Source organism: Diachasmimorpha longicaudata, chromosome 3 (assembly GCF_034640455.1).
Source record: "Diachasmimorpha longicaudata isolate KC_UGA_2023 chromosome 3, iyDiaLong2, whole genome shotgun sequence".
Taxonomy (NCBI): Eukaryota; Metazoa; Arthropoda; class Insecta; order Hymenoptera; family Braconidae; genus Diachasmimorpha; species Diachasmimorpha longicaudata.
Genome location: NC_087227.1, coordinates 10136890 through 10154951, shown reverse-complemented (window position 1 = coordinate 10154951; position 18062 = coordinate 10136890). Strand labels below are relative to the sequence as shown.

Below are 18062 nucleotides of genomic sequence, written 5' to 3'. Positions count from 1 at the left end.
TATTCAATTTAATTAGGGGGCTCGGACTTGAAGAAGGAATTTAATTAGGGCTTGAGGGAGGGGGTTGGGGGGAGCCGAGAGAAATTAATATCAAAGCTTTATGTTGACTCATTGCTAACATTTGGTACAAAAAATTCGCTTTGATATTCTCTCCCGGAATACAACTCGGTTATAAGCACCTGCTATTGTATTTTTGACGTTATTTATTCATTTCCATAGTCATTTCTATATACATTTTTAATTATCTTTTGAATTTTTTTCCTGAATAAGTTGACTTCGAAGAGAATTCAAAGAATAATGTTTGTATGAAATTCACTCTACAAGTTTATTTAATTACGTTATTTAATTTAACCGGGACAATAAAGAGTAGTTTTCACAAAATGATAAATTGTCGTAGACTCACGTTATTGGATCACCGACACCAAACTCGAGTATCTGCATATTTTGGTAAGCATAGTGTACCATGCTGGCATATCGTGCCCACGCCAGCCACGGTGGTACAGCCGTTGCCAAATATCCACCAAGTAGTTGTGTTGCTAAAGTATAAAGTGCGGACGCTGTTATGCTGACCTGCAGGTCCAGACAGCATGCACCAACGAAGAATCCAGCACTCTGCAAAATAAATGTTATTCAGAATTTCCATTTCTGTCATTTCACGTACGAAATAATTCGATAGAATTCTTTTTTATTCAATTGCAGTAAAAATTCCATTCATCTTTTTTGGTTTTAATAAATGTGCAATGGAATTTTCAATCGAATCCATTGCATGTCCCATTAAAGTCCCCCAGATGTATTCCCTACCGATGTCATAAAAAACTCACTTGTGCAACAACAGTATTGAGTAGAAGAAATGCGAGAAGTGCGATAAATACAGCCGGATTGTGGAATCCAAGCATTGGGTAACTGATGATGTGATAAACTGCTGGTAGAGTTATCGTGAGTGGCAGTTCACCCACCATTTTGGCTAAATAATAGGCAGACAGACGATACGAGCCTGACAGCCGCTCCTTGTTGATGACTTCACGCTCTGGAGGAACTGTAAACGTCGAAAATGCAATTTCAAGATCGTAAATTATGGCTGAAGGAAGGGAAGAATTGTTGGAGCACTTACAACTGGACAGTGTACCGAAATGCGCGAATAACATCCAATAAGTCGTACTGAAGAACATCCATCCTTGGATATCGTGGAGTGCTGCTTCAGTTCTGGGTAATCTCAGCCACAAGAGTCCTGCGAGTATTCCCAGGCCTATTGTCTGGAGCCAATTCAGTCGAGACAACATTCGGGATTTCGCCTCTTGGAAGTTTCTCTCTGATAATACCTGAAAACAAGTGGGTAATTGCATATTTTTGGGGAGAAAGGACTTATTGTTTTTTCGAAAGTTATCGAACTCTTTTGTGAAGAGAAAATACTCACGAAAATACATTTTTAGGTAATATTTCGATACAAATGAAATAATTTATTATGTTGAGGATATTGAAAAAAATGATTTTATTTCTAGGGAATTTAATCTTCGGATTTTTCTTTGTCAGGGGTTTCACCCATATTTGAAAGCTAAAATTAGCAAATTGCCTAGACATTGTCTTCTCTAATTGTTGAAAAAAAAAATTTCTGAACGTCTCACTTTGAACTGGGACCAAAAGCTCGTGGGCCACTGCCAGGAATAATCGTCGTCTGTCGAGCTTGCGCTGCTGCTTGCGTGACTCTGTGTGTCCAGCCAGAGTGTACGACCTTCATCCTCTTTCACTGCAAACCGTAAAAATCGTGCAATGAGTTTTCACGAAAAAAAATGATGAATGAGAAATGTGCACGAGTGTGGAACTATGGGCGATCGTAAACACAGGGAATTCACGAGGCGTTTATGGTTTTGTGGGGGTAAGGGGGTTTAAAATTGAGCGATAAGCAATTGGCTCGTTGTACCTCGGTTATTACGTTATAGTAATGATAGACTCACTTTGTACTATGCAATTTATTTCGAATAGGGCTTCGGGTAATCGATTTGTTATACCTGTTTAGAGATTATTAGATTTTCAAAGGCAATTGTTTCTGCGGTTAATGTACATTATTATTTAGTCTAATAGGGTAATGAATGGAGACATCTAGTATTTATTCACTATTTTGTTTACAAGTAAATTTGTGAAAATATAAAAGAGATTTCCCAACGTTGAAGAGCCATGGTTACCGCATTTGACTCGACTAAAATCGTATCGAAGCAGACAAAAGCGCAAATAAAAGTCTTAATTCAATTTGAGTGGAGTTTCATCAGATCAAACATATCTACGCTATTTCCAACATTTCTGTCCTGCTGTGGTCAATATTGCCCGTTAAAAATGTTGGACTGCACCGCAGGAATCACTCCAACATGCCGCAATGCAATGGGAATCTCTCTAATCGGCTTATCAATCGCAATTTCAGCAAATAAATTCTCCTATTGGAGTCAACTATTGATTTCACCACCGTCGAACCTGGGTCGAACATTGGTTAAACCGGGGTAGCATTTCCGGTAATGGATAAAACTGTCAGTGTGTTGGGTCAGTCGGTATTATGCGGTAGTCTGAACGTCATTGAAAATAGGTGGGGTATCGGTGGAGTGGATGAGTATGCATACTATACCGTTGTGGGTAATGTGATGCTCGTGATAATGGATGAGATGGTCACAGAGCGGATGTTGGCTGGGATTATACTCGGGACGTAGTTCCGGTGGACAGTCCGGTCCCTGTCTTGCAGTTCGCGCTGCAGCTACAATCCGCTCTCGAACCTCTTCCGGCCCCTTTATTTGTTCCACTGGAAATATTGCAAATGGAAATAAATCACGGGGGGTTCCCTACAGAAGAATTTCACGAATGATATCTGGGAATAAATGGGGAAAGGGGTTGATTTGGGGGGGACATGCCCCAACTGTATCAAAGGGCATTATAAATATGTTAGGGTTCTCCAAAAAAATTAATTTCAAACATTCAACACTTACGAATGAAGTCAGCAGGATTGTAATGTGGTAGTAAAGTCAGTCCAATAGTAGCAAAAAATCTACCAATATTAGCTGTGGAGCCGTAATACGCCACTTGTCCACGACTGAGTAATAGTAGTTTACTGAAACTGTGAAACATGCGGGAACTCGGCTGGTGCACGGTAACCACGATACTTTTACCCTCCTGTTCAGCGTACTTTTTCAACCGGGATATCAGTGCCTGGGCTGAGTGCGAGTCCAAACCACTCGTTGGTTCCTGATTCATCAATCACAAAATCCATTAATTACGAATTGTTACTGGAATTGGGCAGTGATAGCGTGCAGAGTTAAATCAACTGAACTTCTAAATCAAACGGGCTTTTAATGAATGTTTGAATCAAGGAGGAAATTTACTGGAGACCTCTTTTCTCCTGAACATTATATCTTTGGAACCCACTGATTGAGTAAAATTGATTTTATTCTGCTATTAATTGATTATGGAATTAATCAGATAATGTTTTAAATACTCAGTTAATTTGAATTATCGAACGTACATCGAGAAGCATTAAAGATGGATTCGTGAGTAATTCGCAGGCTATACTGGTTCGCTTCTTCTCACCTCCAGAGAGTCCACGTTTTGTGTAGTCGCCAATAACTATTGATGAAGAATAAAAAAATTAATATTATGTCATCTATTTGTCAATAATAAATATATACACATTTTGGTGATCCAACGTACGACATTTGGGGTACCTAAGAGCTATATACTCACTTGTATCCTGACAGCCGGTGAGGTCGAGAACCTCGATGATATGATCCACGCACTGCATCTTCTGGGCGTGCGAAAGTGTATCCGGAAGCCTCAGACGTGCCTGGTACTAAAATTAAAACATGTATCGTTAGCACGTTACATCTTACGTGCAAAATTTTAAACATCATCTCATAAAGGATTAACCTACTTGGAGATAGTGCCTGAAAACATTGAGGGAAAAAATTGACTTCAGTGATTTCATTAATAATTACAGGAGAGATTGGGGCCCTAGGGATTGGACCCTCTGGTTTTTTAAAAATGTTGATAATTCACTGAACGGTTATTTGAAGGGGATAATTTTTCATCTCCTTTAAGCACAGGTTTTCTTCCCTGCGATCAGTCCCGAATGAGCTTAATTGGTCAATTGATTTCTGGCTTCATCATTTTATTGAATTAAAAATTGCCCAGTCATTTTGAATTATTGTCTCCAATACTCGGAAACCAACCGGACCCAATTCCCCTCCTCATAATCAAAATAAATTGCAGCTCAAAAAAAATACTTCCAGAAGAATTAAAATAGATTCTTCGCTGATATTCACTTGCCCTTTCGTTACCTACCGCACCGTAGCTAAAGAAACAACAGTTACACCGCGATAGTCATCGTAAGGCCCCGTATAATCCCTCCATCATGTGCACGAGAGAGCAAGACAAAGCAACAAAAGTCCACAGGGAAAAAGATAAAGAGACAGAGCAAGAGACAAAGGAGAAAAGGGGGGTTGGGAGGAGGGACACAGGAGGGATTCTCTCCTGTGATCTACTCTTCTTGTTTCCCATCTCCCTCTTCGTCTTCGTGGGGTATACGCGAGGCGAAAAGGTAGGTGCCGTTATGCCGTGTGTCTTCTACGTGATGTCCCGTTTAAAACCGGCGTTGTATTTCATAGTAAGAGCCGAAAAAAAAAATAAATAAAATGTTTACGTGTTAAAACGAAAAAAATTGGGACAACTTTGTACCGGTAAATCTTGGGATGACCTTGCGCTGGAATTCACCAGGTATTTTTATTTTTTACTTCCGAGATAAAATTTTTGATTCGCTAATTTGATTTTTCAATGTCCATTAAATTCCTTTTCGTCGATTGAAATATTTTTCTTATCAATAACGATATATTTGTAAAGGGAATTTATAATAGGAATAATAAAATGATATGAATAATGGTAGCAGCAGTGATAAATGGAGCATGAATCAATATTAATCAAAATTAATTTTATATTCATTTCAACCCGTCAAACTTGTCACAATTTAATTCCCTTATATTTAACCAGCATACACTTTATTATTATGGATCGTTGCATTAAAGAAGTAGAATAAGAGATTACAAAATGCATCGAATGATTCGATTTGTCGAGAATGGAACACGAAACGAGTTCAGCAAGTCCGACCACTACAGTCCATTTCCCCTTGTTGAGTGTATCTGCACTGCAGTTGTTACGATTGGATTAAAATTCTCCCCTCCACCTCATCTCACATAAAACTAGCTCCAGCTAATCATCCAGGGGGCCCTTTTTAGCGTCTTGAGAGGGTTCTGGTGAGCACCTACACTAATGGCTAACTTTCTCTTTGCTTTGTGTCTCGAGAATTAACATTTTCGAGTTCTGTTTCGGTGGAACAGACCTTTTGCCTCTCTAACCCATAAAAGAGCCCCTTGTACCGTTAATCCAATTTCATTCCCTCTCTCTCTCTCGGGTGGATTTTTAAAAAGGGAATAAAAGCCGAGGGAATTGCGACACCTCAAACTGTTTTATCGTTCACGTGTCGTTCTGCACGTACGATATCCTCGCGCTGGACTTTCTTCGACGCATTACACGCACGTGCCAGATACAATTGGATGGCTCCTATTCACTTTAACTCTATATCTCTTTCATTTCTAGTCTTTCGTAATCGATTTTTTTTTCTTCCTGTTTGGGGGGGAGGCAGATAACTCGGATTTCTCTTGTGAATTATTTTTGCATATTTTAGTTTGCCAGAGAGATGATTGTATTTTTTTTGTCAACCGGAAAAAATAAACCCCTCGTCTCTTTTATGAGGTATTAAATTACGAATTCAATACTATCATTTGTCCTCAGTAATTCGATGATATTGGTATCATGCTGTACTTTATACAAGAGATAATGGAAAATGGAGGTATGGATGAGTGATTTTTTTAATTAAAAAAAACGAGTGTCGCGTTGACATTTTTGTGATTTTTTTGTTCATTTGGAGACGAGTGAAACTGTGAGTTCTCCACCGGTCCAATTTTGGACAGTTTATTTTCCAAAAGAGATGATGGAAACATGGAAATATGAGGGACAATATTTTTTTTATAAAAAAAAACAGTTCGACGTTGTTCCATTTTTATAATTAATTTTTGTTCATTTGCAGACGAGACAAACCGTGAATTCTCTTTCTGTGAATATTTTCGCAATTTATACTGCAGAAGAGATGATAAAAAAATCAAACTGTGAACGAGGAATATTGTCTGCAAGTTGATAAAACGTTTGTATTGAGAATAAAACGAAGTCCGGAAATTGAGAGGTTTTCGTAAGTACATAAACCTCAAAAATCCCCTTGAGTTTTCGATGGACGTACCCTCCAGTACTTCCTGGTGCTGTTTTAGATGAAATATGTGAGACCCTTGAAATTATTCCATCGACTTGGCCTTTCCTTTCTCTCCTCCAAGTGTTCAGCGACTCCGGAGTAATTCAAAAAGCCCTCTCCATATTTTTTTTTTCAGTTGACAGCTCCCCCTAGTGCCGTTCTCCAATTTCGGAGGTTATGTGAGTGTGGGGGCCAAATAAATACCGCACATGATACGCGTGTAGAACCCAGGCGCCGAATGCTTTTTCAAATACGTAAGACACACGGTTCACTGACCGAGTTATGACGTCACACAGCATGGAGTGATCGTTTCTCCCTGTTGTGGACGATAAGAGGTAGTGAAACAACGCGTAACGGTTACCCACCGAGCATATTTGCGCATGCGCATAAACGTGTGGCTGATAGATCTGCGCGGAGAGATCTTTCTCCGTAATAAGTGATTTATCGAGAGTTTTTACGGTTTTTTTTCCGGTTCCGGTGGAATTTGACGGGTGTTGTTGGGCCCCACTTCCGGGGTTTCTAATGCTTTCGTACGTTAACGCGAGAGATATCGTGACGCGATAAGAAACGTTTAACCATAATTGAGATTGATTGTACACGCGCAAAGTGGTAATTTATTTTGAATTTATTTTGATGCTTTTGGAGGGGAAAAATTCATCACCATTTTTCCGGTTATTTCCTGCATATTTTTCATGGTCTGGACGAGTCAGAGCACTTTCACGGAACGATATATTATTTAATCTTAATTTGTTTTCAATTTTTTAGAGGAGTGGAAAATAAAATTCTGGTCTTGGGTATTTATGACTCCAGTAGCATTTTAATTAATTGTTTTCTCATTTATTTTGATCCGCGCCCTGCATCGAGTTAAGATTCTTCTCTTTAATAAATAATTTATTTATGAGCAATATCGACAGGTTTTAAAGTTTTTTCTATTGACTTCCTGAGTTTCTGACGATGATAAACGTCAACGCGGGAGATATCGTGATGTGATAAGAAACGTTTAGGCATAATTGGGACTCATTGTACACGCACGGAAAGTGACAATTTGTTTTAAATTTACGTAGATTGTTTTGAAAGGGAAAAATTACTTCGCAATTTTTTTAATTATCCTGAGAATATATTTTTTAAGCAGTTCAGATCACTCGTGGCCAACGGGACATGATTTATTCTTCTTAATTTCTTGTCTTGATTCATTGTTAAGAAAATTTTCCATCGAATCAGAAGATAAAGTTCTAATCTTCAGTAATTTACGTCAGAAAAAGTATTTAGTTCAACTGATATTTTTGTTTATTTTGATGTAATCGTGGTGGTACGGTAAGTTGATTCGATAGGTCGTTTGTTGATAACTTTTATATTTGTTTATATTATATTTTTATTTGTGCGGAAAAATTTTTTTTGGGGATAATTGATTTATTGGTAGCTTTAGAGTTTCGGAGCATTTCGGTTTGGCGGTTGGGGCCGATTTGTTGGGTTTCTAATGCCCTCATATGTTAACGCGGGAGATATCGTGACGCGATAAGAAACGTTTAAGCATAATTGAGATTGATTGTATACGTGCGGAAAGTGGCTATTTGTTTTAAAATCGTTTAGCGTATGTTGGAAAGGGAAAACTACGTCCAGATTTTTTTTTTGCAAAATTGATGATTTTTGAGGACCAAGAATCATCTCTCGGGGATGAGCTACGAGTCAGTCCTTACAAATGAGAGCCACAAATGATTTAATTCAATCTTAAGAGAATTTCCATAGAATCAGAAGATAAAGTTCTAATCTTCAGTAATTTATACTGCAATTAGGGTTTAGATTAAGTGATACTTTTGTTTATTTTGATATGAATATTGCTCTCTCGGAATTGATTTATATTTCTAGCAATAAAGATCTTATGAAACACGTACGTACTTCATTTCGAAATGTTGTTTTTGAAAAATATTTTCAGCTGAAAAACTTTGGTCTTTTTAATAAATAAAACGTTCCACCAGTATGTAATGACTTTCAGTGATGGAGGTCAAAGACAGTTCCTCCATTAAGTGGAAAAATCCCTGCTCTGGGGGCAAGGCTCACTTTCTCAAATTAACAATATTTTTTTCAACGAATAATACATTTTTTCACATTGATCAAGGATATGTTTATACGTTTATCTTTCAAGGTTTATCTTTACGATGAAATAAAACGTATACCAAGAAATTTTGTTGCTTACCTCGAGGGTCTGACGCAGTGTGAGATCGGGAAAAAAGACGTCCTGCTGTTGTACATAACAGATCCTTCGACGCGATCTTTTTGTCAGTCTTTCGCGATTTAGCCAGATTTCTCCGCCATCCGTGCCCACTCGGCCGGATAGGCAATTCAATAGTGTCGTTTTTCCGCATCCTGGAGGGACATAAAAGAGTTGAGAGGATGGAAAAATACATGAAAAATTGCCTCGGAGGGTGCACACAGAGGAGTGTAATTCTAAGTTTTACTCAACGTACGGTCAGACATAAATTGAAATCGAAGAGGGAAACGATAAATTTTATTAAAAATTCCAAAATTTCCCCTGGAAAGTAACAGTTTCACTTATGTCACGTTAAGGTGGAGTAGAAATTAGAAACTCTCTGGTGTGTGTTCCCCGTGGAGTTCATGCCCTCGTCATTCCCAAATGATTTACTTCACTCAGCGAGACTGGGAGGGGCAACACAAATGTTATGATTGTGGAGTAGGGAATGAAAATAATAGCCGAAACCAAACAATCACCTGAGGGTCCCATAACGGCCAACAATTCGCCAGGTTTTACCACCCCGGAAACATCGCGAAGGAGGGCGCGCTTCTCCTTGAACACCTGCAATCCCCGGAAGACCAGCTGCACTGGACGAGAATCCAACGGGCATACTAACTGCAGGGCTGAGCTTTCCACTCTGCAAATTAAAGGGAACATTTTTTCTTAATTATATGATGTCAATGAATTGTAATTATCATTACACAGTTGTAAAATTACGGGTGAAGTTTCGGATAAAAATATTTTATGAATTTTTAGCAGCAGTACTTTGTGTGAAATTCGCATGCGTGTTCCAGAGGTGTCAATTAACTTATTGTCTATTTTTGGGAAATTGTCAGTTTATCATTAATGATAATTTTCCGCATCTTTGGGGATCTGAATGAATTTTTTTCAGGCGGAAAAATTCGAGGAGGATCACTTAAAATATATTTTTCGCTTTCGCGAAAAGCTCTTCCATCACCCGATTGGATTCTGTCATCATTAAAATATTTGGGGCGATCAATAATTTGTAAGTATTATTTTGAGACCTCGGATTCCTAACCCAAGTATCTGGGTCACGAAAATCGACGACAATTCCACTCCAAAATGGTAATCGCCTTTAATTTTCCCTTCATCATTGTCCCAATATAAATAATCTGTAACCGATTTTAAATTCCCAAGTTTGTGAACTTGTGTGGATAATGAATGAACAGGAAAATGTTCAGCATTTGCTCCCCCCCCTCCCACCTGACCTCGTTCACGTCAAAAAAAATGTTCAGAACATCTTATGCATTTTATGAGTAACAAGAAGACCATCTGGACTCATCGGCGCGCACTTACGTCCATTTTTGTCATCGTACTCGCGAGTACTCAACTTTCTAACAAATTCCCGAGAATACACAAAGACCTGTTTCAGAAAGAGGGAAATGATTCTCACGTTGAAATCAGTACCTAATGAATCATCATCGAAACTTGTTTCTCAATTAACCTTTTTCCCACTGGACAAACAAAAAAAAAAAGAATTATCACTTGCACTTGCGTTTGACAATTCCGGTTCAACATCGGATATTATTACTCGATTTCGCATTGAGTCACCGATTTTCGTCAGTTTTCGGGTGAACGCGACGGGAGATTATTAAATAATTTATAAATTCAAGCGAGTCTTCCCCTGAAACATCGAGATTCATGTTAAGTTCAATTAGCGGAAAAAAATTAAAATTACATCAGTGAATAATCTAGACCGGCATCATCACTTGTCCTAAATTTCCAATCTCAACGAGAGATTCTATAACTGATTGGTGAGATGGTCAACAGATTAATTGAATTACCGTGTGAACCAAGTAAAAATTGATAACAATGTGGACTCGCTCTTTATCTCCCGCTTTACTCTTCATCTATTAATGAGTTTAAAAAAATCTGCACAGGTAAACTAATAAATTTAGACAGATATTGTGTGATAGATAAATAGACCCTGATTATCACGAACCACTGCCTCTTCTCCATCCCCCTCCCCCATCCCCCCCGATCGACAAGACGTACCTGCAATTTTCGTTGGGCGCCAAAACCCTCATTTCACCTGTGAGAACACATTAACACTCGATAAAATGACAAGCAGTCGTGGATTGTGTCATCAAACTAATGAAATAGCCGGAACTATTACTCACGAGACCCACAAATGGAGTGAAGACAAATGTAGTAAAAAGAAACGAGAATTAATGTGGAAGCAAAATGAAGAACGGGAAAGAACCGAAACGCCATTTCTCGACGGATAATAAATTCCCGACAGCTTGTCGTATCACGATGTATTGTGTTGGGTTCAGTGAACTCAGTGCCTACAGCGAGATTCGTTCGACTTTAACAACGATCGTTAGTTCAGCATTAGCACTGGTGAATTTTAATAAAAAAATATCCCCCTGAGGCCATTATGAGCTCATAATATGCAAAGTTTATCTTTAATTCGAGACTTCTTGCCGACGCTTCGAGTGCTAAATGCACTCCTCTTCGGGGCGAAATTTTTTAAAAGCTGCATAATATTAAAGAAATGTTAAGTCGAGTCATTTTGAAAAATTTTTTTTTTAATTCTCCCATTGCAAACATTGATACAACGGCTGAGAGTTATGTCCCAATTTATCGGCTGTTAAATTCTCATATCACAACAAATGATTTCATCGTGTTCTAATTCCTATGTTCGCTGAATGTAATTTCAATGTTAATTACCACTCAATTTTTTCTAGAACACACTTTGGAGTGTCAATTTCCGGATTTCAATGATACTCTGATAAAAGTGTGGGCACACACTGTTATCAATTTACGGTTAATCCACGCGGCAATTAAAATAATCTGTTAATCGTTTCAATAGTAAAATTGTCTATTTAGAAGGTTATCCTCTCGTGTTTAATTTTGAGAACAACATTAAAACCCAAAAGGGTTGATTGCGGTTATATTACCAGATATGAAATTGCAGAAAATATTAATACTGAAAGATGTTTTAATTATTGTAATCAAAGCGGTTAAACAAGACCGCACCACTGGCAAATTTTAATTACAAAGTTTTCCCTAGTCTTTTACCAATATTGGAACACCACTGGGGGGGAGGATGAAAGGGCCTTTTGGCACTCGTCGCACCAACGAAAATATCACCTAAAGCTTATTGGAACAGCGAAACGTCCAGAATCGCTAATAAAACGCTTTCGTAGTTGCTGGAGTAGAAAAAAAAATAATAAAAAAGCACACACGCCTCTCTCGCGCAATTAAAAGTCCGGGAGGTTCGTTGAACTCTCGTCCAGCGGTGGGAGCCGCATATTCGGCTGCCAACCAGGGAATGAAACAAGAGCACTGGAGGCTCAAATGATATGTAATTTAAATAAACTATTTTTTACAATGGAAACTCCCAATTTTCAAAATTAATATTCCACAATTATCAAACGCTTCCCCCATTACCACAGCCGATAAGAAAGATCCGAATCCTAATATTCTAATCCTCTACCCATCTCATCCCCCTGCATTCCCTGAATTCCCTGAATTCTCCCCAAATATTCTAATGTCCTAATCCTTCCAGACTTCGAACAAAAACATTTCCCACAAACTTTTCTCACGTCGTATCACTGATTAATCCAGATCTGTTATCACCCTATCATCATCCACATCGTAACATCTCCATCGCCAACGCAGATAAACACAAATTTATCCCAATTACAATATTTCTTTATTGGAGAAAATAACAGCTTAGTAATTAATCTCCCAACCATCACATTTTTTTTTTCTCTGACTGTTGAGGCGGCTCGCGATATTCGACCTTGTTTGATTGAGGATTATCATTATCTCCAGCAAACACCACTGAAACGTCTGGACGGACAGAGTGCAATGACCAAATTACTTCACTAAAGTCATTCTCTCGCTTCACTCGTTGCATTTTCTCGAACCAAACGCTGGCAGAAAAAAATTGACATCTTAATTGTTCCACGATACTGTCACTCCTCGTTCTCGTGTATTTTTTATTCGAGTTCATTGTACTGGGGATAGGAGCCAGTTCGTTTAAATAGTCTTTTTAAATGAGCTTAAACAGTGGATAACTCAGTAATCCTAGTTCCCTAATCCTTAATCCTCTTAAATTCTCGTACTTTCTCTGGAGTGCAGAGTAGTTCAAGCAATAGTGAAATTCTATTACCTCGACCCCACACACTAATTAGTCTTGATTTTCAAAAAATATCACTATTCGTGATTTACGTGCCACTTCCAATCCTAATCCTTCCCTTCTGTTGTCAACCTTCCCTGTCATGCCCTCAGAACTCCTGATAGGCCAATCATTTTTTAATCTCAATCCTAACATTCACCAACGCAGTGTCCAGATCTCCCCAGACCTCACTTCCCTTTTTCACGAATATCTTCGAATCTGAGAGAGATACAAAAAATTTCATAGAATCCTTTTCTACAGAGCAAACTAAGTACTACAAAAGATGTCATGACAAAAATTTTACTATCTCCCCTAGATTTCAAGATATTCAATGAAAACAATTTGATGTGTTCTACTTAATCCCTGATTTCTCTACTGCTGCCTCCTTCTCTTTCTCACGGTTCTGGTACAAATAACCAATACCCTCCATTTTGTTGCACCAACACTGGCACAAAAAATTAACATCTCAATTGTCCCACGATTCTGTCACTCCTCGCTCTCGTTTTTTTTTTTACTCGAGTTCATTGTACTGGAGACAGAAGCCCGAGTGTTTAAATCTAATCGCGTCTGGTCTCGTGAATTGTTGTAAATCCACCTAGACAAATCGTTTATGGCCAGCAAAGACAGGCCTCCCAACGACATTGGCTTTACGAGGCCGGTCATGTACATACAACCGACACTGCACGAGTCTAAGATTTATCGTTACGACGCCTCGGCGCATGTACACATGCATGCATTCTCTTCGCTGATCTCTAACCTTTTTGCGTCGATAAGTATCTGGGGGAATTCATTTCCGGGGAATTTAGGGGATGACGGTAATGATGGCATTTGTGGGATAAATCGAAGGTTTCGTTGGCTCGTTGTTGCATGGAAATTTCGGGAAATGGGGGAGTGAGATGTCAGGAGGGAGAGGGAGAAACGCGACGAGAGATAACAGGGAGATTGTGATATCTTGTCGATTATTCAAAGGGGAAATTGCGATTTTGTAAAGGAGAGGGGATACGCCAGATTTCTTTTGTTGGGAGCAACGAGAGATTCAATTGTGCCATAAGGGGACGAAATTTTATTGTGAATTAGGGGGAAAGGTTTCTTTGATATTTTTTTTTTGTAGAGACGGGAAAATCGCAGTAATTGAGGATAAATTTTGAAAATTTATGACAGGTGGGTGTGGGGTATAGAATATTGCAACAGTGGATCGAAAAGTAATAATTCAAAAGTGATTTTGCAAGACTAGAAAAATGCAAATTTCGTACGGTACATTTTTCATTGTTCATTGTTTTAAAAATAAAGTGAGGAATACAAGAATGACTGAGTGCGATTGAAAAAACAACTCACCAGCTATTTATTTACAAAATTTAAAAATTCATAGATAGTATTAATTCAAGAAAAAACACTTGATCGCGCTTGACTCAATCTCATGAAACTTTCAATCTGATCCTCGTTATAAAGTTAATAGTCAACGATTTTCTAAAATTAATTAACTCATATTCACCGCGACAACGATCTCCTGACTTGTTAAATTAACCTCAGCTCCCACATTGTCTCCATAAATACGCAAATACATATCTCGAGAATGTTCTGAGTTAACGTCTGTTAGTTTATTAGAGCGACATATCTCACCTGAATTAAATAAAAAAATTCCTGGATTCTCCCTCCAAAGCAACTATCACTCAACATCTTGAATTGATGATTTGTGTATAATTATCCTCTGAATTAACCTCGCAATATCGCACTATCTGTTCCCGGCGTCTGATCATTGCGTGACCTTTCCACTGGAGATTAATGTGTGAGAACTTGCGCTGATGACAGGTAAGAGAAATTTGATTAAAAGTCTTCATGCACTGGGTTTTTATGGTCCAGCTTGCATTCAGCAACAATACCATTAGCATAAACTGCTCGCGGTACAGTCGAGTTTGCTTGAATTATGTAAGCCCCTCCCCTTCCCCTCTCACCCTCCCTCCTCCCCCCTCTCGAGGTCATTATTGTCGCGGACAAATTATCAGGGAAACTAGTCCTCCGGTTCACCCACGTACCAAACGATATTATGCACCAAGGGATCATGTTCTTGTGGACATATATCTGACGTTGTGAAATCAACTGATCGAAATCATGGCTCGAAACAGTTTCGTCATTGCTGCGTTTACTATTTTTTATTTGTTCAACCGAAATTAATTGCGTGGTCGAGGTGAATTTTTTGTGAAAGGTGTGACATGTGAAAATTGATCGTTTTTTTTTTTTCATCGGGGGGGGGGGGTGGGGTAAGAGGGTTCGACGCTGTTTGCAGAGGAAATAATAGTAATATTTGTGGCAGTGGGTAAACAAATCGTTGGTTTTAGTTCCGAGTGAAAGCTTCACACTTTGAGTTTTCAATTTTTTTTTCTGTTGGAGTAACCAAATGTGGCTTAAACAATGTGAACATGAAATATTTAATGACAGGTATGTGGTCTCTTGTTTATTTATTTTTTTAAACCGTAAATGCACGGAATTTTTTCGATTCGAATAAAGTTCTTCGACAGAAGAAAATAATTCGCAAAAGATGACGTGTCACAGTAGAAAAAAAAAAGTTCATTTAGTTACAAAGTTCATTGAGTGTCAGTGGAATGAAATTAGAGTTGAAACTAATTTCTCTGAATGTTTAATTCGAAGGATAAGGAGTTATTTATTTGTGGGGGAGATTTGCCATGTTGTGCACGAAAAAAGTGAGCGTTTCGGATGAACAACCACTATTCGTTGAATTCTCTTACTGCCTCCGAACAAAAGGTGAATTGTAAGTAGTACCTCAATGATGCACTTTGATATTCCACAAATGCAATCCCCCGCGTAGTCATCGGAACTGCGGCGTGTCGCAGCTGCGAGCTTGAACCCTCGAGGCCGCGCTAACCTCGATTCGTCTGACTGGTCACTAGCCGTACCTACTTGTGAGCGTCCGATGCACTCGACTCTATCAATCCTTTTTTTCCCTCTCAATTTTTTTCTTACGTTCTGTCACGCAATAGAAAATATTGTTCTGCTGCGTTCAGTTTTTTGCTTCCGAATGGACGTATTGTATTCATTAAATCGAAAATTCCCACCTATTTGGGTCAGGATAACGAGGTAATCATGGACCAAAGGTGGATCCGATGTTGGGCATCGTATCATATTGACTTCGCAGTTGACGAAATATTAAATTAAATTTTAAATAGTTATTAAGTTATTGTGGGGGACTATGTTGTGAAATCGGTAAATTTCCATTTTTTGCGGAGGGACTGGGACTCGGAGGCAGAAAAATCGTAGAATATCGAGTGAGACAGTCGATGAGTTTTGGGCACCGAGGCCATAGCAACCTCGTTTCAGTGGCTGTCGGTTCTACTACGCCATAACTGCGGCAAGCAACGAGTGAAGCCTTCCAAGAGAACACCCCTAACGTGTCTCGGGGCATATCAGAGGATAAAATTGTAATCAATACTGGCGGTTTCAATTTTTCGCTTCAAGTGGTTTCAGACGGTTTGAAATGAATTCGTGGAAGAACTACTTCGGGTGATAATCATAATGGCAATAACGTGAGGAATAAACGTTCCTCATTTCAGGATTTTTTTGATACTGAGCTTTGTATCATATTTTAATTGAGCTTTTCTTCATTTTTTAAAAATGATTTTCATGATTAAAAGCATCCTCGTTGTCCACTGAAAATTGTTGATTCATTTATGAATAATTTAAAGGGCGAGGAATTGCCCTCACGAAATTTATTGTAAAATTGCAATGGGTTTTAGAAATTGCTGTGATAATTATTATTACATTATTGTCGGTATTATACAATTATGTAATATTTTGTTTATGTTCCGCTTAATGTCATAGGATTCAGGAAATCCATTACATCACAATTTCTGGAAAACTGAAATAATAAAAATTCAGCAATTTAATGGAAAAAGTTTCAGTAGGAGGGTAATGCACTCGGCAATATTTCAATTTGATTAACACAAAGTGGCATTTATTTGCCACTTGTTCGCCTCCGCTCTCGGGCGTCGGCGCTGGCTTCTTGCATCATTGCGAAAGCTTTTAGAGAAGCGAATGAAAAAAAAAAAAAATAATGCAGTAAAACTTTATGCGATGTGAAAAAAATGAGTGCACCAGGATCATTGCACGTGTGTTACAGTTTCGAGAAGTTTTCCCTTTTAAAATTTCGGGTGAGTTTTTCGGTTCGGAGGGGGACATTGAGTGGGAGGTGGAAAAAGAGGTAAAAGTAGGGGCTAAGAATATCCGAGAGTCCGATGACCCGCAGCTTCAGCCATATGCTCGCATAAATATTCCGTAAATTTGGTGCTAATATGGTGAACATTATTTTTGTTTTTTTTGCCCGGATATTTCGAGATTGAAGTGACTGGAACTACGGAATTTCGGAAAAATGCAGACAGAATCGACTTCACTGGACAATTTAAATCGAGATAGACCGAATCGCCAAATAACTCAACGAAATAATAAGAAATAAAATGGAAAACTTTACGATTTGGATTTCCTTAAATTCTAAAATTAACCGTTAAGTAGTCGTCCAAACGGTTGCATAAAAAATTCTAATGAATTAGTTCTGTTTAACTAATCCCATTTCCCCATTGAACTCCGACAAAACTCCATTCACCACCGATTACTCATACCTCAGACAAAAAAAGGTGCACAAGAAGGCACCGATAGGCGAAAAAACTTAAGCGGAAAATTAATGAATAACTTTTCGCCTTTTACTCATTGGCCATTGACCCCAACTGCGCCGTTGGCTTCCTGGTGTTGGTCGTTTCAATTTGATACGATATCTCGAGTTTCTCGTGTGCCTTTTAACCGAGATAAAAAAAATGAAGTATAAATAATCATAGACACACTGACATTGTTGACGATAATCGAGTATTTGCTTGAAAATTCTGTTATGCTGATTCATTACCAGAATTTTTTATTCTTATATAAATGCGATCAGTCAAATAATCTATTAATTGACCCTGTCCAAAAATGTGAAGAAAACTTGACGAAATTCCCCGATCGAAGCCAATTATTATTATTTACCCATTTATTATCTAGAAACTGTGTATAGAAAATCCTTGTAATATTTGACGATCGTAATTTTTTAATTACTCCATTAATCTTCCTCCAACCGTAAACTTTCTAATTTTTTAACATTTTCAAATTCTTTTCCAACAGTGTAATACTGATACAAAAAATTCAGGTGATAGAATAATTGTAAAATAGCCGGAAGCTCCCGGTAAAATTGGGCTCAACTGAAAGCTCTGAATTTGCATTAAAAAAATGGAATAAAACTTTCACCTGACATAAAATATACCGAGTACTTCGATATCGTTAAATCAATGCAAAAC

General features: G+C 38.2%; 1 protein-coding gene across 4 annotated transcripts in view; it reads right to left on the bottom strand.

The window, feature by feature from the left end:
* LOC135160462 (uncharacterized) overlaps window positions 1-18062 on the bottom strand; it is an 82343-nt gene that overhangs the window by 7728 nt on the left and 56553 nt on the right. For all 4 annotated transcript variants that reach the window (XM_064117016.1, XM_064117018.1, XM_064117015.1 and 1 more), the window contains 10 exons: window positions 9056-9216; window positions 8523-8692; window positions 3718-3823; window positions 3500-3600; window positions 2967-3222; window positions 2612-2782; window positions 1623-1744; window positions 1112-1319; window positions 822-1036; window positions 404-612 (listed from right to left, as the gene is read on the bottom strand). In XM_064117016.1, coding sequence (XP_063973086.1) covers window positions 404-612; window positions 822-1036; window positions 1112-1319; window positions 1623-1744; window positions 2612-2782; window positions 2967-3222; window positions 3500-3600; window positions 3718-3823; window positions 8523-8692; window positions 9056-9216 — 1719 coding nt within the window. The remainder of the gene's footprint in view (window positions 1-403; window positions 613-821; window positions 1037-1111; window positions 1320-1622; window positions 1745-2611; window positions 2783-2966; window positions 3223-3499; window positions 3601-3717; window positions 3824-8522; window positions 8693-9055; window positions 9217-18062) is intronic.